At 41.1% G+C, this 25064-nt stretch overlaps 1 protein-coding gene across 1 annotated transcript; it reads left to right on the forward strand.

Moving 5' to 3' along the window:
- The first annotated feature begins 857 nt into the window (after positions 1-857).
- Positions 858-17881, forward strand: LOC123191354 (uncharacterized). The gene is made up of 6 exons (XM_044604126.1): positions 858-1251; positions 1554-1795; positions 2608-2683; positions 2762-2867; positions 16873-17622; positions 17853-17881. Exons 1-6 carry the CDS (start codon positions 955-957, stop codon positions 17879-17881), a joined length of 1500 nt encoding a protein of 499 aa, XP_044460061.1. The 5' UTR covers positions 858-954.
- Positions 17882-25064: the final 7183 nt, after the last annotated feature.

Below are 25064 nucleotides of genomic sequence, written 5' to 3' on the forward strand. Positions count from 1 at the left end.
TGCTTACTTTTAACTGGTATTTACAATGAATTATCCTACTTCCTCTATTTGGGTATACTATGCTCATTTCAAAATATTGTAGATTCTGGCATACAAGGCTTGACTCACATCTTCCTATCTTGACATCAACCATGAGCCAATGCATGCATCCCTTGCAATTAAAATCATGCATTTCATCTCTTGCAATTACAAAGTATGCATGCATGTCATCGGAAAACGAGGGGGGCAGCATGCAATGCCTTCATTTCCTCATAGGATGATCTATAGGAGAGTTATGGGTTTTAATATGTAAAGTGTAGTAATGAGTGAGCACTCCCGTTCTTATGCTTAGTGTGTTTATGCAATCTAACATTTAGTAATTTACCAGGAGTTCAAAATCATCATTTTTCAAGTTTTTCAAGTTTGACTAGACCTATATCAAGATAATATTTTGAAATGTATAGCTAATCAAAGTTTTGAAAGTTTTATCAAAATCATCATTTTTCGTGGACTGGAGGAGCTCTCAATTTTGTAAGTATTAACTCTAGTGAGAATTGTTTTTCGTATAAAGCTTTGTGGAACTCGTAAAGCAATTTATAAGTATTATCGCATGGAAAATAGTGGACTTTTTGTTGCAATTTTAATAGGTTTGCTAAATGTACATCGTATTTATATTTGTAAATGTTTCCAACTTATAATTGTACTTATTGTATTGTGCGATATAGAAAAAGCTATTGGTAGTACAAGGCCACCCTTGTATAAGGTTGCTCCCATGACAAAGATTTTAGTGGAGCCATTCAAGACGTTGAAGTCTCCTTTCTTAGTGAAAAGGCAGACTTTTTGTAGACCAAATGCCAAAATACTGGAGGAGTTGTATGAGGGCACTATCGCTGATAAATTGCATATATGGCAAGGGTAAGTGTAGCATGTGTCCGTTCAACATATGTTGGTTTTTACTTCATCTGTTGACCCGCAATGTGGTTTTTTATTACTTCTCCATGCTGTATGGGTGTTATCTGTTCAAGGCCTGAGGATATTCAGAAATTAATGAAGGATGAACAAAAGATGGATGGCGTATGCCTAAATTTAGCTGTTAGCAATCTGCAGAGAGAGGACGCTCACGATTTTAGGAATACCAGGTGTTTGGGTTGGAGGCACTGTGTTGATTCAGACTGGGCGAAAAGTTCACTCGGTGGATGTTCCGATCTCAAGTTTCTCCAAATGCTTTTTTATTCTGGATCAGTTCTATATAATGCTTCACAATCACATATGGTATTATCTCGTTATCTCTCTCCCTAAAGAAAGACAGTGAAAATGAATTAGTAATGTTATAAACCAGGTTATTCAAAATTGGTCCGGGAGCACGTGCTATTAGGTGAAAAAATTATATTCCAACTGTCAAATTTTTGAATTTTTTACACATATGCATCTAGCATTATTTTTTTCTATTGGCGCCAAACTTTGACGACTTTTAACTTTGTTTGCTGTTCTGAATTTACCGCTTGAGTTATATGCATATTAGATGGTTTCATTTGGCGCATTTGAGTTGAGCGGTGTTGTTTGTTTATATCTAGGTATTCATCCCAGTCGTCATTTGTGGTGACCATTGGACTCTGTACGCTTTCAACATGTGTGATCGAAAGCTCAGTATTCTGGACTCTCTACGAGATACTAATGAAGGTGGTGATGATCCCGCGGAGCGCCACCAGAAAACTAGATGCATTATCTGTGATGCACTTACCGTAACCATGAACCTTGCAATTGACTTCCGTAGCTGGGAATACGATTTCCCCAAATTACCTAGACAACAGAACAGGTATGAACTATGTCACAAATTATCGTGAGGTTCTCAAGTGTGGCTTAGTAGGTATCACACTTACAGGTCTAGCTGTTAATGTACGTAGGAATAGTATTCTTTTGTCATTACGATCTTCTATTGTTCTGACATGTAGCAACCAAACGGGCTGTATGTCCAGCAAACAGCAGTCTAAAGGTGATAAAGTTTGACCTTTAGAAAAAGTTATCAACATTTATGAAATATGTAAGCACTTGTAGAAAATGAAAAAAAAACTAATGTAGAATGCATTAGAAATTTAGATCCCAAAACTGCATAACACATTACTTGTACAAACGCTGCCATAGAACTGTTGTTGAAACTAGTATAAAAATCCTGCAGAAAACTAGTACTCCCTCCGTCCTAAAATAAATAAAGTTGTACTAAAGTAGAGACACTTATGTTGGGACAGAGGGAGTATCAAATTAAGAAGGCTCCAAAATGTGTAGTACAAATTGCTTTAAAGTCACAGATGAAAAATGCAATAAAAACCATGGTAAAAATACACTAGAAACTAGTGTAATATGCTGGAAACTCTAAAACATGCAGTGCAAATTAGCGTAAAAAACGTGGTAGAAAAATACAGTATAAACTTTTGTAAAATACAATGAAAACTGTAAAATGAAGTAGATCCTGAATGAAAAATACACATTAAGCCAAGCATGAAGAAGCTCAAGGACCTCCTTTGGAAAACTGGATTTAGTTTCAGCAATTCTCATGCAGTTTACTTGATTACTTTCTTCTGTAGTTGTGTGTGAGATACTTGACCTTAATTCTTCTCGCTCCACTTGTAGCTATGATAGTGGATTTTTCGTATTCAATTTCATGCGCTTGTGGGACGGTCGTCAACTTGTTCGATGGTTTCCATTTGTAAGTGGTCGCCAGTTTGATTTTTTTCTTCTGTTTTTGGCTGCATACTGTATATAACTGGATGTCATATGCTACTAGGAATCAAAGGAGATGCGGAAGGATTTTCTGGCATACATACTCTTGTGCAAGGACAACAATGTACATCTGCCTAAGGAAGTTTCTTCGAAGATTAAGGATCTTCCTGGTGAGATGCCCTGGAGGCTCGATGCGTTCTCTTTCTTTTTCATGGTATGATGGACGTAGACATTGGCACAGACCTATACGCACACCACGACACAGGTGGGCTGTGCCTGTTTGCGCACTCTGAAATGGCAGACGAATATCAAATGAGCACATACATTTTCCACCACTAAAGGTACTCGCTCGTGAATATGTTTGGAATAAATTCCAAACTACCAAGCATCCATGATGAACAGTAAATAAATAAATAAATAACTTTTACGTATTTGAAGTCGAGTCTTTAACATGCTTGTAAAGTTGTGCCAACAAAAAGACGTCTCTATTTTCTGTGCAAACAATTACAGTATAGTGCTCTAAAAAGGCAGAAAATTAAGCACAAGTGTCTTTTTATTTTGGTGAAAACTGATATTTTTTACCTGAAAATTTACTAGCATGTAGCAGATTTGACATGTGTATTTTTCTGGAAATTATTTGAAATTTGGAAAGCGGTGTTGTTTCCTCCTTTGGATTACCACCTTGCCCACCTTGTGTTATGATCAACAGGCGCTTTTAATTTTTGAGCAAAGACACAATTTGGATTACATTCAAATAACAATTCCAGAAAATCCCCATATGCAAATTTCGAATTTGATACTGTTCTACAATAAACACAATTTAGTAGTTGTTAAACAGCAAAATAAAATGCACCATATTATTCTACACGTTTTTCTAGTCAATTTACACATGTAATCCATTTAATTTAGAGCTACGGTTAAAAAGATATGATCAACACAAGTGTAGCATGTCATTAATGCAAAATGCATGCATGCAAACAACAACCACAAACATTTAAATCATGAATGCAACAGGATATATTGAAAAGAGTCAATTACATCAGTGGTGCTAGAACTTGGCAATAATGGTCACTTTAGTGCTAGAACTTGCGGCATACATCAAACTGGTGTAAAAAGTTGGCTCATTTGTGCAAATACGGTGCATTTGCCATACATACCGCTGACTTGGCACTGTATTTCCGTTTGCAGCTGTATACTCTGCTTACGTGGCATAAGGTGGGTAACTTGGCCCTGAGAGGGTCCCACATGTCACTCAGACATTATATTTTATTATAGTTGAAAAAAATGAGTCGTCGGGGGATCTCGAACAGACGACATGCGTGCTGCACGCTTGCCTTGCTAGCCAACTCATCCCAATTACATTTGGATCTGCTAAGGATACATATATATTCTTTTCACTAAGCAACTTGAATTAAAAACAATGATCAGAAATTGTGTTTGAAAAAACAGGTGCGCTAGTGGTTCGAACAGGACACCTGCGTACCAACCGTGCGTCGCTAGCCACACCACACAAATTACCTATGGAATTTTATCAGGAAATAATCCTTTATATCTTTTAACTGAACAAAAAGAAATTATAATTTTAATCCAAAAAAAAGAATGCAGCCTTGCTGATTTGAACCAGCAACCACAAGCTATCATGCGGGCATGCATGCCACTACAACCAACAAAATATATAAATAATTATATATTTTCTTGAACATGTTTGATTTTTCCTTCTAAAATATATGTAAAAAATATATAATTATAGTAGTGTGTTATGAATAATATCCATATAAATATACAAATTACATTAATGAATGCTCATGAAATTTGAGAAAATGTTCACGTATTAATTTAACCAAAATCCATATAAATAAATTATGAATTATACAAATATTTGTATTTTTTAAAGTGTTCATGTATTCATTTAACCAAAATCATATAATTAAAGTAAGAATTATATAAAAAATATATAAGTAAATTATGAACACTTGGGCTGTCCATGTATTATATTTATAAATTTTTATGAATGAAACATTATATTTATAATTATTTATATATTAGTGGAATGCATGGCCGCATGATAGCTTGAGGTTGCTGGTTGAATCATCAAGGCTGTAATCTTTCTTTCTTTTGATTAAGAATTTAAATTTATTTTGTTCATCCAAAAAATATGAAGGTTTGTTTCCTCTTAGGAGCCCGTAGGTGCCCAGTTCAAACCCCCGGCGCACTATTTTTTTTCAAATACAATTTTCGGATTATAATATTTTAATACAATTAGTTTAGTCATCAAGATATAAATTATATGCATCAGCAGTACTATCATAGGTAATCTGATGAGTTGGCTAGCAACTCAGCGGTGCAGCACAGAGGTGAGAGGTTCGAACCCTTTCCGTCGTAATTTTTATTTCAATACGTACAATTATTTGTGCTGTCTCACTGACAGGTGGGACCTGCTCGAAGCCACGTACACTGCTAATGTTTATTTGTATGCTTTCTTTCATAATATGGGACCCATCTTATGCCACGTACGCAGAGTATACGGCTCCAAACGAAAATACGGTGCCAAGTCAGCGGTGTGAACAGCAAATGCACTGTATTTGCATAGCTAAGCCAACTTTTTACACCAGTTCGATGTATGCCACAAGTTCTAGCACTAAAGTGACCATCCTTGCCAAGTTCTAGCACCGCTGGTGTAATTGACTCTATTGAAAACTACATGCAATTCTAAGCAAGTCTCATGTATGACATGATCAAAACGGGACCACGGTTCAACACAAGTTTTAGTTATAATCTGCCCAAAACAGTGTGATGCCTACTTAGGAGCAACCAAACAATAGTCTACAGGATGCTAACATGGATGAAAATAATATGCACTTAAAGTAGAGATAAAATTCTACATTTCATTTATAGGGTTTAGGTTCATAGGCATCAAGGTTAATTTAGTATGATTTATGCAAAATGCAATGTTCTGTTATGCTCGAAGCCACGTACACTGCTAATGTTTATTTGTATGCTTTCTTTCATAATATGGGACCCATCTTATGCCACGTACGCAGAGTATACGGCTCCAAACGAAAATACGGTGCCAAGTCAGCGGTGTGAACAGCAAATGCACTGTATTTGCACAACTAAGCCAACTTTTTACACCAGTTCGATGTATGCCACAAGTTCTAGCACTAAAGTGACCATCCTTGCCAAGTTCTAGCACCGCTGGTGTAATTGACTCTATTGAAAACTACATGCAATTCTAAGCAAGTCTCATGTATGACATGATCAAAACGGGGCCACGGTTCAACACAAGTTTTAGTTATAATCTGCCCAAAACAGTGTGATGCCTACTTAGGAGCAACCAAACAATAGTCTACAGGATGCTAACATGGATGAAAATAATATGCACTTAAAGTAGAGATAAAATTCTACATTTCATTTATAGGGTTTAGGTTCATAGGCATCAAGGTTAATTTAGTATGATTTATGCAAAATGCAATGTTCTGTTATAGTTTCTTGACTTGGAGAAAAAAAATGGAGTTTGCAGAACAGTGATATTATAATGCTGTCTTGAGATGCACATTACAACAGCTAAAGCAATTTTGTGCATCACAGCAGCTAAAGCAATTTTAGTATTTATGTGACTGATACGTACATGCAGCAGACATGACAATCTGCAAATTACTCCATTGGCACAAATTTGTAGGATGCATGGATTATTTAATATGAGTTTTGCAAGATGGAAATTTCTGTTAATAGGAAGTTTTATCATGATAGCAACCTTAGAGCAAGAAATAGACATGCTACAGGAAATTTACATGGCAACCAAGGGCATGGCATGAAAGTACACATTGCATTGGCCAAATCACATGAAGGAATCATATGCATCTGAGCTCTAGATTAGTGGCAATTATCATGGCAAGTTTGATTGTTTTAACAGTTCCGCGGATTAGTTCCTGATGCCCTTTTGCAACGAAGTTTACAACATGTATAAGAATCCTATTATGCATGCAAATGCCACCATCATATGTAGGACACGAAGAGTAGATACTTTTACATATAAACATCATATCCATCAGATGCATAGGTACAAAGTTGTGGCCACTTGAAAATGCATATATTATGATGAAAAATTGAGGACTTGGGGCGAAATTTAGGAGGGGGGAAGTTGTATGAAGAGGTGCGGGAGCTCGTGGGGCCGTTTTGGTTGGGGTGGCGAGGGCGTTCAGGGACGAACCGGTCTCGGGACGCGGGTCGGGGCCGAGCCGGCGGCGGCCGAAGGCCAAGGCGAGGGTGCAAGCACGTGGATCCGGGGCCGGGGAGGCCGGATCCAGCAGTAGGCGGCGTGGGGACGTTGGTACCGGAGCGGGGCGAGGTCGACGCGGTGGCGGTGGAAGCTTCGGGCGGCGGCGGTTCCTGCGGACCAGGGCAGAGAGATAGTGTGTGTGAGAGAGGGGGGGAATAGGAGGAGGGGAGAATAGGGCGGTGGGGGAAGTCCTGGGGCTGCCGGCGGCGACGCGGGACGCCGGTTGGAGGAGGCTCTGGGGTCGCGCAACGAGGCGGCAGGGTCAGGCGCAGAGGGGGCTCGGGGAGGCTGCGGGAGCGCGCGGGCTTCCTTGGGCCCAGGGCGACGGAGGGCTCTCGCGAGCCCATGATTGGATCACAGGGCCGCGACGGCTGGTGGGAGGCAAGGGCGAGGAGAGGCGACTTGGTGGCTCCTGCACTACTAGGGAAAACCCTAGCAGTAGCGTGGGCTTTTTGGCATAGTAGTAGAGCAGGTGGGCGTGCTACTAGTACGATGCTACAACTAAATTTTAGTAGTAGCGAGCTTCAGGCAGGCGCTACTGCTAACTCAAATAGCAGTAGCGCCGGCGCAACCCAGCGCTAATGATAGTTATTAGTAACGAGCCCGTGACCTGCGCTACTAGTACATGTCTATATTCCATTCTCTATTGTTTTGTAGCGTATTTATACATCATTATACAAGTTTTGATACAGTAGCAATTTAGAGATTGTTATATCATTACTATGCCCCCACTTGAATCTAATCCACGTTTCTTTCACCCACTGATATAATAACTAATGATGCTCATAATGATATAACAACTCAGCATCATCATCATAATAATAACTCATCATCATTATCACAATAACAAGTCATACTCATCATCATAGTCATCTAACAACTCATCATTATAGCACATCACTCATCAACATAATCATAGTAACAACTCCTTGTCATGATAGTCATAACCAACACTAGTTAATTGTTCCTAGCAGTACTAGCTAGCTAGGACCTGCTACCCACTCTTAAGGTAAAATAGCATAAAATAGGATAGGTCCTGACTCTCCATTATGAAGAATGGAGATTATCCTGTCTCCAATTCATGGGCTCCGCACCATGTTGCCTCCAAGCAGCTCCCTGCGATTATTCATAACTTTTTTCCATCCTTTGATTGCGAGGTCTTCATCTCTTTGAGAAATCATGTATGCACAGCGGAGGACCGTAGGCAGACTTAGCCGTAAGCTAATAATATCAGTGTGATCTTTCGTATGCATCAGATGAGGCACACAATCCTTCGGGATTTTCTGTTGAAGAGCATAATAATAACGTAGTAAGCAATGTAGTTTAGCTTTAATTAGAAGAATGTATGAATAGATGCACTGGTGTCATAATAGTAAAAATTCTTACCATGTCATTTCCATGGATGTTTCTATAGTTCAACATGTGGACTAGTGGCATGTATTGACCATAATGTGGAGGAGTTTCATAATTGTTAATGAAAGTCTCAACATCAATAATAAATGAGACAAGATGATCTTTCTCCTCGTAAGTTAGTTCAGAGCCATCAGTGTAGTAGGTTTTGTCTACTATCTTCCGCACATTTTTTGAAGAATGGAAATAAGCTGCCAATGGAAATAAGTCATCAATGATTTTTAAATAAACAATATAAATTACTTAACAAATTTATTTGACAAACTCACAAAGAGGTAGAATTGGAAGCGTGTCCACATCCACCCAAATGTCAATATTATCGTCAATTTCATCTTCGGGCTGAATATCGAAGGTTATTTTCATATCCTGCTTAAATTCATAGGCCTTGCAAAGTCCTCTCCAAGTTGAGCAACCAAAGTGTGAGCTATTTGGTGCATTAAATAGCTTAACCAGAAAAGTGAATTATCGTCAATTTTGCCCTATGGTGAGCTCTCTTCGTCTATGTTCTCTCCTTATCTTCGAAACCCAGCTTTTCCAAGAACATACTGTCTTGCATGACATGGGATGAACTAGTCGAATTGTAAAAAATGGAAATCACACGTTGAAGCCAAAAATTACAAGTCATGCTTAATTAAGGAAAAATACTTGTCGTCATTACGTACCGTAAAAACGTCGAAAGTCTCCTTCAACACAATGGTGAAGCACCTACCATTTTGCAGATGAGGCATCCTTTCGCACATACCACGTACGTCTTCACAATAGTCGCACTCAGGGATCCTATCGTCGTCAGGCATTTCCTATGTTCATAAGTCAAAAATTACAAATCGAAGGCAAATAACAGGAACTCAGCACACAGATCATAATTATTCATCACGGGTTGACTGTCGAGTCTTTCGTTGAAAACTCTCATCTCACATGGTGTATATGGTGGGCACTCCCTCTCTGATATATTCGATCGCCGGTGATGGTCGCTCCTCCCTTCGTCCTCGAGTGCATTACACCAAAATAGAGCACACGGGAATGAAGGAGAAGCGACCCCCACGACAACAGTCGGGATTCCTCCTCTCTGACAGTTGCGGTCGTCGGTGATGATCGCTCCTACGTTCATTTGAAAGCGCATTGCATCAAATGTCTAGCACCTTCGAATGAAGAAGCGACCCCCACGACAACAGTCGGGATTCTTCCTCTCTCATATTTCGACAGTCTATGGTGGACTCTCCTTCACAAATATTTCGACCATTGGTGATGGTCGCTTCCCCTCCTCTCGTGCGTTACCAAGCTATGTCACGAGAAGAAGGAAACGAAGCGACCCCCACGACAACAGTTGGCATTCTTCCTCTCTCATATTTTGACACTATATGGTGGATTCTCTCTCATACACGCATACACGGAGGCCCGACAGAATGACAACATATATCGAGTAATGACATAAAAAAGTGACCTATGGGTTACCGGAATGTCATTTAATTCCTGTTCCAGCGAATCATTGGCACTCGATATTTGCTACTTTATAGCACAAGTCATGCTGAAATCCACGGAAAAATCCAGCATGACGTTTGCTAAAATAGGACATATCGAGCGCCTGAAATTTGCCAAAACGGAGATGAAACAACATTCCGGCAGAACATAGGCCACTCGGATTTAGCCTCCAATAGAAAGAGACATATGTGCCCATCTTTGGCACCAAATACACAGTAGCTCAAGATCAACATGTCCAAATAGTACAAAGTATATATATATATATTGAAATGATCTCATGCAAACTTCGTATTGGTATTGATTCGGAAACCCTAAATATAGACTAAAAACATAAATCCCCTAAAACAATCAAGCCTAAAAAACCTAAATATATTCATAATAACCCTAAATATAGCAAAATAACCAAATGATGAAATGGGCTCATATATATGAACACATGGTTCATATATATGAACAACTAGGGTTATATATATATATATATATATAGGACGGCAGTTTGGGACACCTAGGTGCCCAGGCACCTTGCCTAGATGCCGTTAGATCGAATCGTACAATTTTTTTAATTATGTGTAGATGAGTTATTGGGTCTGACCCGTTAATAAATAGGTTTATATTTTGTGTTATATCTCAGCATGTAAAAAATAAGTTTCCATATGTGTGTTCGTGATGCATACCCCGTACGAACTTTGCGAAAGTAATTGATGTCTGCCAATTGAATACCTTCCAAAAAAATTGCATGGCGTAGCCATTATGGAAAGGGTATACCATAGCAATGAAATACCTTCCAAAGATGGGTATGTCATCAATGGGCCATCGTTTGAACAAATCAAACCGAAATAATTTTCCATGGTGCCTTCCAAATTTTTTTGCATGGCGTGTCTTTTATGGAAAGGGTATATAACTACTCAATCAAATACCTTTCAAAGGTGTGCGTCTAATTAATGTCTGTTATCTGAACGTTTCAAACCGAAATGATTTTCCATACGTACTGACATGCATTCTAGGAGCAAGTTAAAATATAAAGTTATTTTGTCACTACGAATTTCCGTAAAAAATCATCAATTATTGAATGTTATCTATTTTATTAGTCCGGGTTTGGTGGGTATATACCTATAATAAAAAATATTGTCTGTTCATTTATTAGTCTAGTCGTGTGTGGGTATGTACCAACGATAGGCGCAAATTAAAATATAAAGGTATTTTATCATTACGAATTTCTTTTAGAAAATCAGTTTTCTTTGAATGTTATTCATTTTTTTAACGTGGGTATATCATATAAGATGATCTTTAATTGTATTAGTGGTTACATCTTCAGGGTATATTAAAATACGAGTGTGTAATTCTATTCCTTCTAGTACTAGCGCACTTCTGTACGTTGGATTATAGGGCAGAGAAAATGATTAGGAAATGTGAATATATATTTTAATGGATGGAATATTAGACAAGCACTACCGAGATTATAGATTTTGCCCAGTGTCACGCCTATTGCCAAACACTAGGAAAAAGGAAGATACTCAGGCAAAACAGACGTTCACCGAGTTCCTGCTGCCTAGGTATTAAATTCAAAACAATTGGCAAAGGGACGGCACTCGACTAACACGACCTTTGTGTAGTGTTATGCAAAAATGAAATGAGTGTGAAATCAAAATGAGTGTGAAATCATAAAGATCTTTGTTGCACCGTTACTATTAAGGGGAACAGTGTGTCTTCCTTAGGTATGCAATGCCCAGGGATGGAGTATGTACCGTTTTTATATGTTTTGTTTTGACTGTGCATGATTAATGGCTCCGCAATAAATCAATTTATACCACATCAATTATATCTTTGCTAGGAAATTTAAATTTGTAAAATAAATTTGTTTCGACATTAATTTATGCCCAATACCATATAATATCTACTATTTCTGCAAGAAATATAATATGTTCTTTAATTAGATTAGTGGTTATTTCTTCAGGGTATATGAAAAAATAGTTGTGGTATACCTATGCATTTCTAGTACGACGTCCGTTCGACATGCTACCAGAACTACCCAACTCATTTAGCAAGCACTTTGTGTCTGTTCGATCTAAGTATCATACACAGATAGTACAAATCTTGTTTGTCGCGGAGCCATTCCAATGCAAAAAAAAACAATAGTAGGAAATCATAAAGATCAGTATCATAATTCTAATAAAATGGAACCATGTGTCTGCTCCTGTACAGTATCATATTTTTTGGACTGAACTATATATACAGTGAGTACCTAGCTTTACATAATTACGTTAGGTGAATAACTACAGATCACCACAGGTGAAAGTATTATATGTTCATAGGTTGCACCATGTGTGTAGGAACTGTTGCATGATTTGCATGGTCATTGGGTAGGTATCTCTCGATGATAATTATATAAAGTTGCAGGTATCTGATACCTATTATGTAACAACCATGTAGGTATGCATCGTGCGTGCACTACATACTCACAAAAATTGGTGGATTCTAAGTTGACTATATGAACTTAGGTATGTCATAGTAAGATCGTTGTTATATGCCTTTTAAATTTGTATACAAAAATGCAGTAAATTCATATTGGTTTAGGAAATTCAAAAGACTGTGTACTAGTGTGTCGGTGCATTATTATTAAGAGACTTTGAGTATATTCGTTGGACACGTCAAAGTATGGGTATCATACATTAGGTATACGACACCATGTGAATCTAATACATGTAACTGATACCTATTACAAGAAAATTTGAAAAGGTTAGTGAGTAGGCCTTATGTCACATCTGTGGGTACCCAACTCCTAGGAAAAATGGGTGTAATAAAATGTGATTTTCCATTTCTATTATAAAATTTAGAAAGTAGAATAGGGTGTGATATGATTAGATATTAGGATGTGCAACTATATCGGTTGGCAGGGGTACCATTGTGCTATATATATTTCCTAAAAATAATACCCAGAATCAGCATGGTTATTTTCCTAGTACTTGGTCCCTTTTGCGTATTTACTTCCTAAAGAAAACCAAAAGTATGAGAATGTGACTCATTGCAATATATAAAATTTTAAAAAATACCTTAGTGTGTTGCCCAAAATTTGTGTCATACAACCCAAATTACAAGTACCAACGCATAATTAGAGTTCAAAGATGAAAGGAGATCACATATCATTTGATACACATGCACAACCATATTACATCCCGATTTTCGTGACTAATATTTGTTATCACACTCAAAATTGCAACTACAAATGTAAGATCCAAAAAGAGAAAGTATACAATTAAATAGAATGTATCCTCATTCTCTTCTTTCGCATACTGATTATGTCCAACGTTGTCACGCAAAGCCTTCATTGTCAACCATCCAGCACATTTCAACATTAGCTTAGCGGCTCTATGTCCTATAGATCATTTTTTTCATAGATCTATCACAAGAGAGCCACGATAAAGTCAACTGAAAAAGAAATTAAGAAATGAAACAATATCCAGTTAGATGAACAAAAAAGTTATGAACACAAAGGAAAATGAAGGAATAAATTACCAGATATATTGAAGTATCCTCGCCATTATACATCTATATCAAAAATGAGACGTACCTAAGTCAAAAACTACAAGCACATGGCTATGATCTGTAGATGAGACAAGGTTTGCGAATTACAACATAAAGTTCAAGTCTCAGGTTTCACAAAAATATTTTGCACAAAAAACATGAATTGTACATACCTCGCACGACTAAGACTAACATTGAGAGAGAAAAGAGTCACACGATGTTTTTTTATGTTCATCTCGAGGTCGCAGCTGAGTTATCCGGGCAGTCGTAGTCTCCAAGGTGTATTCTTCGATTATGGCCGTGTGCATGGCAAGGTAAAAGTGTGACAAACCAGTGGAGATTCCTGCAGTTCAAAAATAAATAGGTAAATTGCCATAGATGTAATGGAGCAAAAACAGACGGCGAGCGCCATCGGCGAGCGCGGCGGTGACAATGGCAACCATGGCCACGCAAGGTATTCTGGCGTAGAAGAAAATGAGGGAGAGGTGAATCACGTATCAGATAGGTATGCAAATGCGTGCTTGTATTTGGTCCAGGTTCAATTGCTAGGAAAATTATGGCAAGTACGTTGGCTCTTTATTTGGTAAACAATCAAATTGGAGGGCATCTATCATATTTGGAAAGAATCGAATTAATGAGCAACAACATAATGTGAAAATCATGGAAGGAAATAATTAATGCTCATGCAATAATATATGGAAGGTGAGAATCATACCACAATTGGGCCGCATGCAATATTTAAACATGGCTAATGAATGCTGTTAACGGGTGTAACAATCGAAACCCGATATGCATTGGCAGGATCGTGGATTGATCCAACGGCTGATATCCTAGGTGCCCAGGCACCTAGGTGTCCCATATATTTTACCTATATATATATATATATATAGGGATTGACTATTCGTCACCCTGGGTGAGGAATAGTTATTCTTCACCCCCTCTATTTTTACAGCAATGCACCGTAATTTTACGTTTCGTAAATTTTGTCTTCTTTCATACGTAAAAAGAGAACGTAAGAAAATATATAATGGCCGTAAAAAATATTTTATGTTACCTAAAATTATAAACGTAAAAATATAGTGTAAAATATACATAAAATGTAATTTTTTTAATCTTATGACCGCTATTTGGTTTTTTTATGTCAAGTTTTACGTAGTGAATCGATATGAATCTAAATATTTGTATTCCAAATGTAATTTACGAATGAAATGGTTGTAAGATTACCTCGGGTGAAGAATAAATTATTCTGCACCCTGGGTGATGAATAGCAACACTATATATATATATATATATATATATATATATATATATATATATATATATATGAACACCTAATTAGTGCTCTAATGATGAAATGGGCTCATATATATGAACACCTAGGGTTCACATATATGAACACCTAGGGTTCACATATATGAACAAAATCAGTAATTTTTTTGAACATATTGCATTTGCTAATTCATCCAACGGTACATTTAGAGATACCTAGCTAATTTATTCACTTCATCAATTCATTCAAATATATATTCAAAAGAAATTGAATTGAGAGGAGGTACTCATGGTAGCCGGCGGGGCAGAGAAAGCAACGGAGAGGGCCGACGCGAGGGAGGGTGGCCGTGCGTGGGGGAGGGTCGGCGTGGGGGTGGGCGGCCAGAGCAGCGCAGTGCGGGCGAGGGCTGGCGCAGGGGAGGGCGGTCGTGCGTGGGGTAGGACCGGCACGAGGGAGGGCAGCCGGAGCAGTGCAGTGCAGGGCCGGGCCGACGAGGGTGGGGGAAAGAGTGGAGAGGGAGAGTGAGAGGCCATCGACCGCGGGAATGAAGATAACATGAGTTTAGCAGTAGTGAGGGGTTGGGCCACCGCTACTGCTAAGCCCATTAGTTGTAGCGCGGGTCTAGGCCACACACTGCTGCTAAGTGGGGCCTTGGAGCTGGGCCCGGGTTGGCCATAGTAGCGGCATGGTTTTCTGATCACGCGCTACTGCTAACTAGTTTAGCAGTAGTACGGGCCGGTGACACATGCTGCTGCTGTGGACAGCCCGGGGGCCTCTGTGGCCTGCCTCAAACCCTGCGCTACTGTTATTTTTCTACCTATAGGGTTTTCCCTAGTAGTGCAGGTTTGACGAGCCGGCGGCGAGCCTACTGGGGCGGCGCCAAGTGGTGGCGGTTGGGTGGCCGGCGTGGAAAACGAGGGTGTGGGGGTGGCAGCTGGCTGCATGGAGGGCTAGGGGCTATAGTTTTCCACCCAAATGGGCATGGGGAGACCTTAAATAGGCAAGGGCCTAGGGTTTGGTGTTTTGGGAGGTTTTTGAGCCCTCTGGTGATGATCGGATGGCTCCGACTAAGGGGATAGTCATAGTGCGTGGTGGTGGGCTGTGCTAGGAAGACTTAGGGCCGCGGGAGAGAAAGAAGAGTGGCCCGGCAACCATTGTAAAACATCGAACGTCCGACGATTCGACCGGCTATAGTGCCACTATAATTTGACGGTTCGGGTATCAAACGAGTTCTGGAATGCGAGCTACAATATATTAAGACCGCACGTCAACTTTCAACCCATTCCGAGAATGTTTCCTTCCCACTTGGAAAACAAATATTTTAACGATGTCGTGGGCACGTGCAAGTGTGGCTGGTCTCGAAATGGTCAACAAAAGGCAATCGGGACAACCGACAACTATGAACGGATGCAAGTTTTGAAAAATGACGACAACGGAGTGCTGATGCAATGCGAATGATGCGAAGATGAATGCAACAAACAAATAATCAACGTGGCTAACACAGAAACATGGAAGGCATCTGGAGCATCGGTCTTGGGCTGTCACACCTCCAGAAGCTCCGGTGCATAGCGGACGGCTAAAGCATACTGATAATGTCAAGAGAGGTCGGGGTAGACCGAACTTGACATGGGGGAGTCCGTAAAGGGAGATCTGAAGGACTGGAGTATCACCAAAGAAATAGCCATGGACAGGGGTGCGTGGAAGCTTGCTATCCATGTGCCAGAACCATGAGTTGGTTGCGAGATCTTATGAGTTTCACCTCTAGTATACCCCAGCTTGTTTGGGATTAAAGGCTCTCTGTAGGAGTGTCCCAGGACTGCTCCTCCCATATCGGTCGTGGTTTCTTCTCTCCGGAAGTGGTTGGAGCCAGCTTGTACGGCGGAGCGTCTCACCGCTGGTTTGTGTGCGTGTGGATGGCATGCTCTTGTGATGTTTGCTGCGCCATCAGCGAGAGATGGCATCGTCCTGTTGTGTTTGTATGGCCTTAGCTAGTGGTGAAAGCGGGTGTGACCATGTGGTGTCACTATTAGAGTAAGAGTGTGCATGTTTGTTCGGTTTTTGCGCGGTTTCCTGTAACTAACGAGGCAACAATCTTCTTAATGGAACGGGCAAAGCTTTTGCCTCACATTTAAAAAAAGTAGAGATGCCTTAAATCTCACTAGTTGTTTATTGTATAGAAAGATTGACTGAACCATGGGTGACTCTTTCTCTACAGGGAAGATGATGGATTTCAAATTGCAAAAGGTTGCCGCGGAAGGTGCTACACTTGTTAGTACGGAAGATCAGTTGGCAATTAACATATGCCCAGAGCTAGAGCCATCTTCTGAAAGCTTCAATGAGTATATTTGTCATTTTAACTCGCATTGGAATCCAAGTAGAGAAGCGTCTGTGGCACCTAGTGCACCTGATCCTCCATTAACATCCTCTGATTTTCTCAGTAGATGCTATCGAGTCACCCCCGATGGGGACGGGGTGCTCCATATTGCTGTAAGGTTTGGAAATGTGGAACTAGTGGATGACATCCGGAACAACCATGAAGACCTCGCAAGTGTGCTCTTATCCGCAGTGAACAACAGAGGAGATACACCACTGCATTATGCGGCATTCAGAGGGTATGATGCTATGGTCAAAATTTTGCTCAGTATGATGAGCGACACGGGTATTGCCAAGTTTCTAAGGGCCCAAAATCTCAAAGGAGACACATGCTTACACGAGGCAGTGCGCTACTCAAATCTAGATATTGTGGAGATGCTTATTTCAAAGGACTTGAGCAGACCCACGCTGGTGCAGATAGTGAACAATGAGGGTATATCTCCACTTTACTTGGCTACCACTTTACGTAGGGTTGATATCGTTCGGGCCCTCACACAAAGGCCATACGAGCAAGATGATAAGTATGTGGCGTCCTCCTCAGGTCCTGCAGGGAAAACAGCATTGCATGCTGCCGTGGTTCTCCTAGACAAAGGTATGTATGTTTAACTACCAGCACTTTCATTTCCCTTGGTTCCTTTTACGAGACATCCACGCAAGGCTTTTGCGTTTTCTCTAAAAACAGTGTTATTTATTCAAGTTGCAAATCATCCATCTAAAACATGTGAAATAGTCGTTCAGATTAACTTATGTTTTCCATTAGGAAGGTTACAATCATCCAAGGCTCTAACGTCAGAAAAATGAAAATTATATGGATTCATTTAGGTGTTGCTTCCGGCGGCAGCGGTGTCTAGCGGTCAGAGGCGTCGTGTTGTAAACAGTGGGTGTTCCTTTCTTAGGGCTTGTACGAAACTTCGAATTCTTTTTTGTCATTTGTCTTTGTGTTCTTGATCCTCTTCAAAAGGACCCCAATATTTATTACAGGCTTTTTATGTTATTTCTATAACCGCATTCTAACGAAGAGACTTGATGGCAGAATTCTCAACGAAGAAGATGGTTAATATTGTTAATGTTAATTGCAGAGCTGGTTAAGATTATGCTGGAGTGGAATGTGTTGGCACAAGCCCGACCTTGATGACGCAACCGTCGAGTACTTTCCGACGGTGCGCTCGTACAAGCTAGCGGCGGCCGATTTCTTCCGGCCGATCGAGCGTATACGGCAACACGTACGTACACTTGAAGCAACTAGGCAGGCAGCTGGATGGATCCTCGTGTCTAGCTAGCTAGCGTAGACCAAGTCGTCGGAATACAATACGCGGAGTCGCCGAGTTATAGCAACAGGCTCGTGTCGAGCCTTTGTACTTTTATTGATTGATCTCACGATCTGATATTACAACGCAGGGGTACACGGGTATTTATATTAGCTGCTAGCCTATTACAAAAACCGAGTCGGTGACTGCTCCTAGTCCATACCGGACAGGACTCCTACTACGTGGTTGATTCCAACAGAATGCTGGTCTTACGTCACAAGGAGATGAATCCGGGAGCACTCCTCTGCATTTTTTGGCATCACTCCCTTGGGAGGGACGCAGGGAACGCACTTTAATTATTGAATTTCTATATGCTTGTCTGATACCTCTCCAACACTTTCGGTGGTTCCATAATGTTATGAAGAAAGAATGGGATATCGTAGAACTTATTATGGAAAAAGACCCACTTTCTCCCTTGTACACAGACTCTACGGGATCATTGCCTTTACACATTGCGGCTGCACACGGGAGACTTGGTATACTGCGCAAGTTGCTTATACAGTGTCCTCGTAGTGCGTTCTCACTCAATGCTTCTGGCAAGAACTTTATTCATGTTGCCGTTGAAAAGGAAAAGCTCGAGATAGTTAGTTATATTTGCCAGCGTCAACAAAAGTATGGCACACGAATTCTAAACGTCCAGGACCAAGATGGAAATACAGCCCTTCATCTGGCCGTAAATAATGCAAGTGGGAATATCTTCTACACTTTAATGGCGACCTGGGGTGTTTCTCTCAAGAGCTCTTTTATGGTACCCTGTATTGAATACAGGCCGTCCAATGGCAAAGATCCAAGGGTTGTTAGATATCTATACCGGTGAAAACGGATCAGCAGTATCGCTAGTACTGCGTGTCTCTCGTCGACCGGTATACGCGCTTGCAGTTCATTATTCGCCGACTCTGCATCTCCGGTAGACGTCCCCGGACGCTAGTCTGCCCTTCGACCGTGCACCTGCCGGCCGGGCCACCTCCCCTTAATCCGTCGTGATCGTGGACTGATGCTTCTGCGGTTATGACGTTATCGCCCGTCGCCGTGCGCCCCATCCTCATCCTAGCATCACGCTTATTGTGCCTCGTGCATGGCGGCAGCGCATGCCAAACCACCCTGCGCCGGGGACGAGCTCGCCGCCGTCGACGACGAGGCCAGGATGTGCAAGATGTGCCAGTCTTCTGACGCCCGAAGAGCTGCGTCTTGAGTGCCGGAGCATGGCGGAACCTCTACTTCGGCCGCATCTCGCGGGACGTGGAGCTGCTCATCTGCCTTTGCTGTGAGGTCGACAACCACGTCGTGTGCTAGAATGCTCACCCAGGCATGGCTCAACTTGCTTGTGTCTTGGTCGTTCAGAAGTATTGGCCCACCAGTCACCAGAGCAATTCCCTTTGTGATCAACGGCGGAATCACACATATACTGCTCCCTCCCCAGTAGCAGTATAGGGTACCGTAAAAACCCTCTTCTCTCAATTACGTGAACAAGGAGGGGTACACGCCTCTTGATCTGGCTTTCTTGAGCCGTCACCTGGAAGTGAGCTCCAAGGTATGTTTTGGCTAGTTGCTTTTACTCGAGTAGAACTAGTAGGGGTGCAAGTGACAACCTGCTAGAACCCGTTTGATGTTATCACTGTTAGAATTTGATGATATTAGTACATTTTGTACTCCAGTTCCATGGGTCTGGCTGACCCTAAATTGGAACTGGAGTGCTAGTTATCAGCACTCTTTTGTTTCCTTTAATCTGGCACACACTGACACGAACATTTGACAGGGGCCTCGGGAATGGATATATTTCCTCTTGTTACATGGTGGGGGTGATTTCGGTATCTTTAGTTGGGACCATCTGACCAGAAATGTCATTAAACCTGACTGGGAGAAGGAATCAGAAAGAGTGGGCAAATCAGCATCCATGCTGACTGTGTCCGCGGCACTCATCCTGAATGCAGCACTCCTGGCGCCCTTCAATGTGCTCAGCCACAAGGACAAACTGAACGTAAACGGGCTTTGGTTCCAAATCTTTGTAGCTCTTGACACTGCCACATTTGTTTCCTCTGCAGCCGCCACATTTTTTTGTGCACGTGCGGGTTTTGCCATGTCGGATGGCCCTACGCGTCTGAAGAACCTGGTTACTGGAACATTTTTCCTTGGTATTGCGGTCCTGTCTGTGACATGTACCGTGGCTCTAGCACTGCTACTGGGAGTAAATTGCAAAAACCACCACAATTGGGTCGAAGTTTTCAATGCTTCACAAAAAAACCACCAGAAAACATGCATTTTGGTGGGTGTTTGATGATATTTGCACAATTGTGGTGGTTTTTTGCAATTTACTCCTGCTACTGGTGTTACCTGCGAAAACTGCAATTTGGCCCATTTCTGCTGCAGGCGTTGGTATTGCAACATACTCCCTCCGTCCGGAAAAACTTGTCATCAAAATAGACAAAAAGGGGTGTATCTAGAACTAAAAAACATCTAGATACATCTCCTTTTATTCATTTTGATGACAAGTATTTCCGGACGGAGGGAGTACATGTTAAGTATTTTCATGGAATCCAAGATCATCGGATATAGAGCGATGCAGGCTAGAGTTGGTATTTTAAGACTACCCTCCATCCTGTTGTTTCGGCGCAATGCAGTAAGGCCACCGTGGGTGGTTCCTTCAGCGTCCACTAGACTCTTTTGGACAGTAGCATATTTCGGCATTTGGTTTGCCATTATAAAAGTAGTTGGAGAAAAACATGACAGGCAGAAGTAATTACGTTTAGGATTTGTCCCTCACTTTTTGTATTATGGATTTTCCAATATCTCATAAGTAATCTACTAGCTGGATGGTCTGCCTATTTGCAGGCTAGATTTGCCGTATCCTCTTTGATATAGTTTCTTTAGTATTTTTACACCCATGATGTAATACCCCATAAGTTACAAATATAAATTCTAATATAAGCGCAGAGAATTTAAAAAACACTTACTTTATTTTATCATAAATTGCACAGTAAAACTGAGACCCTGCTTGCATTCGTCTCGTCAAGTCAGTCAAGGTAGGCTATAAGATTTTCTAAATCGGAGTTCATATGCCTCGTCAAGTCAGTCAAGGTAGGCTATAAGATTTTCTAAATCGGAGTTCATATGCCTCGTCAAGTCAGTCAAGGTAGGCTATAAGATTTTCTAAATCGGAGTTCATAAGCATTTTCGGTGACGCGATCATTCCTAGCCATTGAATACAATTTTGGGAATAATAGATGAATAACCAACTCCGGGCCGGATACGAATAAAGGAAGAAATAAAATGACAGCGTCATGTGCACATTTAGTGCTGAAGATCTCAAGTTTTATGGATGTTTTATCGCATATCAGATGGCTTAATATTATCTCTGTGATTAACCAGTAAGGAATTTGTTGTTGACCCCAAAATATAAGTTGAGGGTCTGGTCGAGAGCTTTTGAATAACAACAAGTAAATCAGATAGCCGGTTGAAAAGTTACAAACAAAGTTCTGCTACTGCTGTTCAGTTTTTTCTGTGCTTCGGTTTGTTGAGCCAAATTAAGTACTGTAGGTGTCAGAAATAAAGTTTGTCCAACACCAGCATCTTTGTTGGAAATTTTCTGTAGATATTGATAGAGGATAAAAGTATACTTTTGGCCCTCAACTCTTGGCCAAGTCTAGATTTAGTCCCTAAACTCTAAAACCAGACAAATTACACCCCCAACTCTTGAAACCAGACAAGTTCAATCCCTTGTCTCGGCAGACTCGCTGCTGACTCAGCATGGTTTTGACCGGTCTTCGTCCACATGGCAGTATTTCTCTCTCCTACCTTCTTCCTTCTCGCATTGGCTTATTGAGGCATTTCATCAAACACCTTGCATGCACTACGTGTCGTCCACGACCGAACCCTCGCAAGTCCCTCTGGCCAGCCATGATGCCTCTGCTTTACCTCGCCGGCCACCGTGAGATTGCTGCACCTCGCCGGACATTGCAGCCCTGCTCTACCTTGCCGTACACCACGGCCCACGGCCACTCCTGCTTCATGACGAGGATGAAGGCAAGTAGGCGGCGTCACCATGGTGTCCGTGGAGGATGAAGGCAAGCCACGCAGGCAGTGGCGCTACCTCATGCTCGTCCTCGACCTCCTCTTATCCACTCCTTGGGAGCACGTGATCTAAGGTGCGCGGGCGAGGGAACCCAGTCTACAGCTGGCGCACGAGGAGAAGCTCAAGAGCGCGTCGGGCATCTCCATCTGGTGCTCAGCACCACGGGCATGGTGGGCGGGGTGGCGGTGCTCCAGTATAGCCTTTCCAAGGTGTCGGTGATGGGCGTGGTGCGACTGGTGGCGGACAAGCTTGTGCGCTGGCGTGCGTGTGAATGCCATGTCGCCCGATTGCTGCCGCGGGCGCGCTGTCGGCGAGGACCATAAGATCTTGCAACCAACTCATGGTTCTGGCATATGGATAACAAGCTTCCACGCACCCCCAATCCATGACTAGTTCTTTGGTGATACTCCAGTCTTTCAGATCTCACTTTACGGGCTCCTCCCACGTCAAGTTCGGTCTACCCGACCTCTCTTAACATTATCAGCACACTTTAGCCATCCACTATGAACTGGAGCTTCTGGAGGCCTGTGTTGAATATGTCCAAACCATTTCAGACGATATTGGACAAGTTTTTCTTTCATCGGTGCTACCCCAACTCTATCTCGTATATCATCATTCCGAAATCGGTCCTTCCTAGTGTGTCCACACATCCATCTCAACATGCGCATCTCTGCTACACCTAACTTTTGAACATGTCACATTTTAGTTGACCAACACTCAGCGCCATACAACATTGTGGCTTGAACTGTCGTCCTATAAAACTTGCCTTCTAGCTTTTGTGGCACTCTTGTTGGATAATATGCCCTAGAGGCAATAATAAAGTTGTTATTATCATATTTCCTTATTCTTGATAAATGTTTATTCTCCATGATATAGTTGTATTGACCAGAAACTTAAATACATGTGTGGATACATAAACAAACACCGTGTCCCTAGTAAGCCTCTGCTAAACTAGCTCGTTGATTAAAAATGGTTAATGTTTCCTAACCATATACATTAGTTGTCATTTAATAATGGGATCACATCATTAGGAGAATAATGTGATGGATAGACCCAATCGTAAGCTTAGCATCTGATCATATCACTTAGTTTAATTACTACAACTTTCTTCATGTTAAGTATTTGTTACTTAGACCATGAGATCATGCCACTCCCTAATACTACAGTTTTGATCTCCTTTCAAAGCAGGGGGGTTCCAATAAACTTACATGTTCTGCAGTGGCCAAGCTGGACTGATCCCAAAAGTCATCTTTGAGATTAATGACTTATAGTAAGTGACAACATTCCGGATTATACCTTTTGGGTCCTCAACTGGGCCATCAGATGCTTCCAGAACAACAATGTGCTTCTTCCTCCTCTTCTGATTTGCCATGGCCTGGAAGTAGCCAGAGTTGAGATCCCTCTCTCTTTCTCTTGCCCTCTGCCTGGCCTTGATTTCCTCCTTCTTCCATATGTGATTGAGCTCACCTGAAATATCTTCCACTCTAGCTTTGAAAATAGGAGACAAAGGTTGTGATTCAGCAAGAATATCTAAGCAATTAAATTCAGCAACTAAAGACGGTTTCATCTTGTTTTGGGAGGCTTTATAGTTGGCACTCCACCCTTTAGTAGCTTTTTCTAGTATTGCTAATCTTAAAATTCCATTTATCAATAGCTTTGGTATAATGGCGGTCAACATTCCTAGCTTTGTGTATTACATCATCAAAGCCAGGAAGCTCCAACCACCATTTCTCAAACCTAAAAGGTTTATTTTTAGGAATGGGCAAAAGTTTCAGAGTTAAAAATGAGAGGGGTATGTCATTTAGATTTATTGTTACCTCTGCGTTACAAATTATTCAGAGTCATCTTCCTGAACGCATAAGATTGACATGCTGAAATATTGCTCAAAAAAAGAGAAGGAAACCGAGTGTGATGATTATTACTCCTGTTTTGCTTTCTTCTTTTGCCTGTTTTGTAAAACACATTATGATTTGTTTTCATCATAAGTTCACAGCAGGCATGACAGCAAACTAGTGGAGTAATTCTAAATGACATGATACTAACACCTTCACTTTGACTTAATTTGTTTAAGAAGCTAATGGTGTTGTTCGATCTCTTCATGTTCGAGTTTGCATGTACATCACATCACAGCTAAGATTTGCATCTTTCTGTAACCGTAAATCATTTTGTTGTATTTTGGTATCAAGCATAGGCGTTGGCGGACGCTCTAAAGCTGTTGATTGGATGAAGCAGAGTTTGTACATTGCACCTAAGGCTGGTCACAATGGGCAGGAACATAAGCTAGTAACCTACACAGTTTCCTAGACTATGTTACTACCTCCATAGTGGGTAGGAACATGTATGTAGTATCATGCAGCGATGTATTTATTAGGATATAGACTCATTGTTTCTTGAAGTGTGTGATGTTCCGGTAACTTAGCTAGTTACCACAAGCAGCTCTCTCTTCATTAAATACGTGCCACATAAGCAAACTTGTATTGAAGTGTGTAATGTTACTCCTAAGTTCCTGCCCATTGTGACCAGCCTAAATCATCAACTACCATACATACAGGGCATCCAGCCTGGCGCATTAAGTGCGCATTAACTAAAACTAATCGAATTACTAACTGGTCAAACTATGCCGTTATCAGAAGTAAGCTTTCACAAATCACATGTTAC

Source organism: Triticum aestivum, chromosome 2A (genome assembly GCF_018294505.1).
Source record: "Triticum aestivum cultivar Chinese Spring chromosome 2A, IWGSC CS RefSeq v2.1, whole genome shotgun sequence".
Lineage (NCBI taxonomy): Eukaryota > Viridiplantae > Streptophyta > Magnoliopsida > Poales > Poaceae > Triticum > Triticum aestivum.